General features: G+C 58.1%; 1 protein-coding gene across 1 annotated transcript; it reads right to left on the bottom strand.

Moving 5' to 3' along the window:
- Positions 1 to 2,158: 2,158 nt before the first annotated feature.
- On the bottom strand, positions 2,159 to 5,526 carry GALK1 (galactokinase 1; the record flags this gene model as incomplete). Its single annotated transcript, XM_010155802.1, has 7 exons — positions 2,159 to 2,230; positions 3,012 to 3,174; positions 3,581 to 3,731; positions 3,951 to 4,132; positions 4,548 to 4,683; positions 5,164 to 5,283; positions 5,454 to 5,526. Coding segments are annotated over 7 exons (897 nt in total), but the record flags the coding sequence as incomplete, so codon positions are not given.
- Between the last annotated feature and the right edge of the window lie 5 nt (positions 5,527 to 5,531).

Raw genomic sequence — 5,531 nt, 5'->3', positions numbered from 1 at the left:
ATGTATTTTATTATTTTATTAAAAAAACGGAGGTGGATGAGGTCTATGCTGAATGTGGAGGCTACACTGGGACCGTGGCTGCTGAGATGCATGAAGTTAGTAGAAGTAGTTAGGAAGGGATTGATCCAAAGGCTACGGAAAGCCTGTTGATGGGTTGGTGGGCTCTGCCTTGGGCCTGATGTTCTCCCCCAGCAGCGACTCCAGCAGAAGGCTGCAAGCGGCCAGACCCGCTCCCTGCACCGCAGCCACATGTCTCCAGCTGCTGCACACATGCGTGGAAGGGCTGGGAGCTGCCTGGATGAGAGGGATGGCCCAGGGGCGCCTGGAGATAGGAACGGTGCCCAGGATTCCTTAGTGGCTGACATGGAGAATGTGAGATTTGGGGCAGATAATGCTGGGTATCTTTTAAAAGCCTTTCTGCCCAACAGCAACATCCATAAAGGGACCTGTTCTCTCCCAGTAAACACAAGGGAAGAGCAGGCTCTCCCATCATCCTGAGCAAGTCTGAGCCTCCTGCAGCCCTTGGCCTTAGCTGTCCTTGCACGGGGCTGGGTGCAGGGCTGAGGTGAGACCTTGCTGGGGCTCGTTTCCTGGCTCTGGGCATGATGCCTGGTGTCTCGCTGCCCTCTGCCAACAAGAACAATTGGGCTCCATCTCTTGCTGAAGACAAGGCGTGCTCTGGCATGTTTCAGCTGCACGGGAGCAGGCAAGGAGCCTGCTGAAAGCAAGGATCCTGCCTGAAGCGGCAGCTGCCTTAGTTCTGGATTAGAGCTTCCAGCCACAACAGCAGCTGCCCAGTCTCCCTGACAGCATTCCCCTCTGATTGCATCTGACATCGGACCTTGGCACCTTCATTCTTCTTTTTTTTGGACTCTGACTTCCGAGCACTGATGCTACCAAGGACTCCCTCTCCATTCTGGGCTGTTCTTTGGAGCAGGAGGGGTGGTACATGTTTGAGCCAAAGATGCACATGGAGGCTCAAGGAGCCTCCAGGACTCCTGGAGGCTCCAGGACTGCAGTTGGACCTAGGTCAGGTTGGAGCTAGGTCATTTTTGACCTTGGGTCAACAGATACTTCACCAACCCTGTGGTTTTACTGTACTTTCCAAAAGCACTTACTTTTCCTGAGCAAGTACCAGTGGCATTATCCTGCCTCCCAGTTCCCATCTCACCTTTGTGGCTGGGGTTTCTTAGGACTCCTGGAGGCTCCAGGACTGCAGTTGGACCTAGGTCAGGTTGGAGCTAGGTCATTTTTGACCTTGGGTCAACAGATACTTCACCAACCCTGTGGTTTTACTGTACTTTCCAAAAGCACTTACTTTTCCTGAGCAAGTACCAGTGGCATTATCCTGCCTCCCAGTTCCCATCTCACCTTTGTGGCTGGGGTTTCTTCTCCTGCACAAGGACGCCGTGACTCTTTCTCTGTGTTTTGTGGTCCAGGGTAAAAATACTGCAAACTGCCTAAAAAGGGAACTCCGCTTCCAAACATTTTAACCAAAGACTACCCTGTGATCCAAAAGAAGAGTACAACCTGTCAGCTGCTGCTCCCCAGGGCTTTGCACAACCCCCCCTGCAAAAGGCGGCTGCGCACCTAACCCGTGCCTTGCACTGGAACAGCATCGCTTTCTAATTTTCATCTGGTCAGCCTTTCCAAGGTGGATCCAGCAGGTTTTCAATCAGATGGCTTCCTATGGCACTCAATAAATGTTTTCTCTACAGTCTGCCTCTTCCCTTTTCTTTAAAAAAATAATCATAATACAAAAATCACACACCCCCCCGCTACCCTCCATCTGCAGCAAGAGATGAAGGACGTGTGCCAGAAGCAGATACCCAAGCAGGGGCTTCTGCCAAGCGTCAGTGCCTGCTGCTCCTCCATCACCATCCCTTCCTGTGACTGCGGCTCCAGAGGCACAACTGGAACCCGCATCCCTGCTAATGGCTCATTACACCAGTGAGAACTGGAGTTAAACCAGTTTCCTCTATAGAACGGTCCCTGGTGACTTTGGCATCGGTGCTCAGCTCAGGCGGGCGCAGAACGGCAATAGATATTGCGTTTATTAGGTTAACGATGGGGACAGACGACTCGATGCCCATTCAACGCGAGGAGAGTAGCCACCTCGGAGGGAGGTGATCCCGCATCAGGTGAGGTGGCTGCTTCTCTACAGGGGCAGCACCTTTGCCCCTCCGGAGGGTTTGGTGAGGTAGAAGGTGGCTGTGCCGCTGTATTTCTCCTAGGAGAGAGGAGGAGCAGCAAGTGCTGGTGCCATGGGGCTGCCCCATGCTGCAGCAGGAGGCCAGGCGGGGCGTGGGTGCCGGAGCCAGGGGAGAAAGGCCCTGCCCATCACCCTAACTGTGCCCCTGGCCCAGCTGCCGCTCCAACAGCGACCAGGCGAGACGATTTTGGTGGCAGCACGCTGTCCTGGCCACGGTCTGGCGTCCCTTGGTCCATCCGCAGCACAGGGCAGGGAAGCTATCAACACATCCTCGAGCTGACCCTTCCACAGCCCCTTAGGGACTGTTCTCCATGACTTTTTCCAACCCCTTTTTGACCCTGCTGATGCTGCTGACCTTCACTTCCCTGGCAACAGGAGAAAACTCCCTTGGCTCCGGTTTTCTTCTAACTCATCCAGTTGTCACTGGGTTTTGATCTGAAAAATCTGTGGGTCGTGTTCCACACTCACCCTAAATACACCCTTCGTTGTTTTGGAACTCATGGTCATGTTCCCTCTCTCCCAGCTGTTCCTCAGATGGCAGAGGCACTGCCCTTTCGGTCTCTCCTCATTGCCCACACCTTCCTCTGTCCCTTCTTTCCTTTCTTTATTACCCCACACACACTATTTACAGGCTGCAAGAGCTTAGCAGCATCAACACTCAGGGCTACCCCTGTGTAGCACTAGATGGGCTACACCAACCCCAAGTGCCTCTGGAGCTTCAGCAGCATCCCCAGGCCATGCCCCTGCGTGTTTCCTTGGGATCTTTAAGTCAATCTTCTGCCATTTTTCTGCCCCGTACCTGGATGTGGTGCTGGGCTCTCTCTGCAGCCCCAGCCTCCAGCAGCGTCACTGTGCAGCCTCCAAAGCCTCCCCCAGTCATCCTGCTGCCATAAACCCCATCAACCTCCAGGGCTGCTGCTACCAGCTCATCCAGCTCTGGGCAGCTCACTTCGTAGTCGTCCCTGGAGAGAAGAAACCCGTGGTTTGCCCTGTCCCATACCCCGGCCATGGCACCTGCCCCACCAACAGCTGAAACACGCGTCTCGGTGCATCCACGGCCAGGCAGGATGCCGCAGTGCCGGTCCAGCGCTCTGCCTGCACACGAGCGAGGCTGTGAGCATCGGGGACCCGCTGGGTGCTGCCGTAAGCAGCCCATGCCTATGACATATATGACCCGCTGCCTCATCCCAGCACCCCCCAGCGCAGAAGACGGCGGGGCTTTTCCTAAAACCCCCCGTCAGGCTGAGCCGTGAGAGACGCCACGCAGGACACGGCTCTGGCCGCCCCCCGTGCTGCATCCACAGGCAAAGGAACCCCACGACGACTCGACGCCGGTGCCCCAGACATAACCTGCCCTGCCCCAGTCACCTGAGGGAGCTGTGACTCTCCACCATCAGCCTCCCGAACGTCCCGTAGTCCCTGTCCCGCAGCGCTTGCGCTGCCTGGGCTGTCCGCGCTATCTCGGCAATGACGTGCCTGGCTCGCCGGTACACCTCCTCGCCCAGCTGGCTCCTGGCCGCTGCAGAGACACACACATCCCTGCAGCAAAGGGGCGAGCATGGCCGCATCCTGCAACCAGCCTGCGCTAGAGCTTCTCTACTTGCAGCACCCTCCCATCCCAGTGTGGGTAGCCACCCCCTGCCCCAGGTGCCGGCCCCCAATCCTAGCCCATGCCATGGGGCACCAAGCTCCTGCTGCCCCAAGGAGCGGCCAGAGCTGAGGGAGGGACCGTCCTCACCTTCCAGCTCGGCCATGGTGGCATCTCGCAGGCTGGCCTTGCTGAGCGCTGCCGCCGCCTCCTCACACTGCCGCCGGCGCGTGGGATACTCACTGCCCGTCAGCGTGTGACGCACGTTGGAGTTGGTGATGAGGACGGCCAAGCTGGCATCAGTCAGCGGGACGAGGACGGTCTCCAGAGACCTGCAGCGAGAGCTCGGCGTGGGCCATGGGCCCGTCCCCTCTGGCCACTCCAGCCCTCGGCCATCCGGGTGAGGCCACGTGGCAGGCAGCTCCTGCCTCCGCAGAGGCAAAGTCCGAGTGGTTTAGGATTTCACTTGAGCATTTCACTCCCTCCCAATTATTAGTCCCATAATAGGCCCTAACGACTCTGCGGGACAGACAGCTCAGGCAAGTAGCAGAAAGGATGGAGGAGGAGGAATCAAGGCACAGGAATTAAAATGCAGGGACCTCCAACCCCACAGTGAGATTTTGGGCTGGGTTCAGGGGTTAACTCTTCCCCGCACTCATGCCTTTATTTCATGGCCACAGGACCAGCTTGTCCCCACCTGCCCGAGGAAGCGGGCACGGCACAGCGAGCTCAGCGCTCAGCCCTGACCTGCAGTCAATGAGCAGCGCGTGGCCTTCCTTGCCCATCACGGATATGAACTGGTCCATGATCCCACAGGGCATGCTGGCAAACGTGTGCTCTGCTTTCTGGCACGCCAGAGCCTTGGCTACCGAATCACCGTCATCTGTGCCGGAATGGAGAGACACAGGTTAGCAGCTCTGGGACCTCTGCCCCTTGCCCTGGAGCAGGGGGAGCAAACACAAAGGTAAAGGGTTGCTTTCCCATGGAGTGGAGTTTTGCTAAAGCATCGGCTGCAGGTGCTTGCTCCTGCACCAGTGCACGGAATCTGTGTCAGCATGGGTCCTCAGATCCAACTGGATGCGATAATTTGACACTGGTGTCTCAGATCTCTCCATTTTTGGGGGACATGAAGGTGGGGAGAAGATGCTTCCAAGGGAACATCCTCTCATCCTCCCAGGAAACGCCAGGGGTGGTCCATGGGCTTGAGAGGCATGGGCAGCTCCAGCTGTGGCAGGGGGCTGTGACCCACCCCACAGTAGAGTTTCCCCCAGGGCTGCGGGATCTTGCGAAGGGTCCCCCCCTCCTCACCCTGGCTCCCACCCAGGCACAGAGGCGCGAGGGGCAGCACTGGCTGCCGCCTTACCAGGGCAGAGCTGCTGGAGGAAGGTGTAAGTGGCCACCTCCAGAGCAGCGGAGCTGGAGAGGCCCCCTCCCAGCGGGATGTCACTGGCTACCACGGCCCGGAAGCCTGGCACGGGACCACCTGCGGGAACAGAAGGGAAGTGGGGAAGCCATGAGCCCCTGCTGCCCTGCCCCAGCAGCGGCAGAATCGCACTGGCACTGGGAAAGCCCCTGGAGCACACCGAAAGCCGGGTGCTGAGCACTGCCCCAGCGTGACGGGGGCTCTAACCCACCCGGCAGCCCTGGCCTTACCCCGGTAGTGCTGGATGACACCCTTGACGTAGTTGGCCCAGCGAGGCTGCCCCGGGCTCAGGGGGCTGCCTTGGCGGG

This window comes from Eurypyga helias, unplaced genomic scaffold (genome assembly GCF_000690775.1).
Source record: "Eurypyga helias isolate BGI_N326 unplaced genomic scaffold, ASM69077v1 scaffold23207, whole genome shotgun sequence".
NCBI classification, from domain to species: domain Eukaryota; kingdom Metazoa; phylum Chordata; class Aves; order Eurypygiformes; family Eurypygidae; genus Eurypyga; species Eurypyga helias.
Note: the sequence above shows the minus strand (reverse complement) of the source record. Positions and strands in the feature narration are given on the sequence as shown.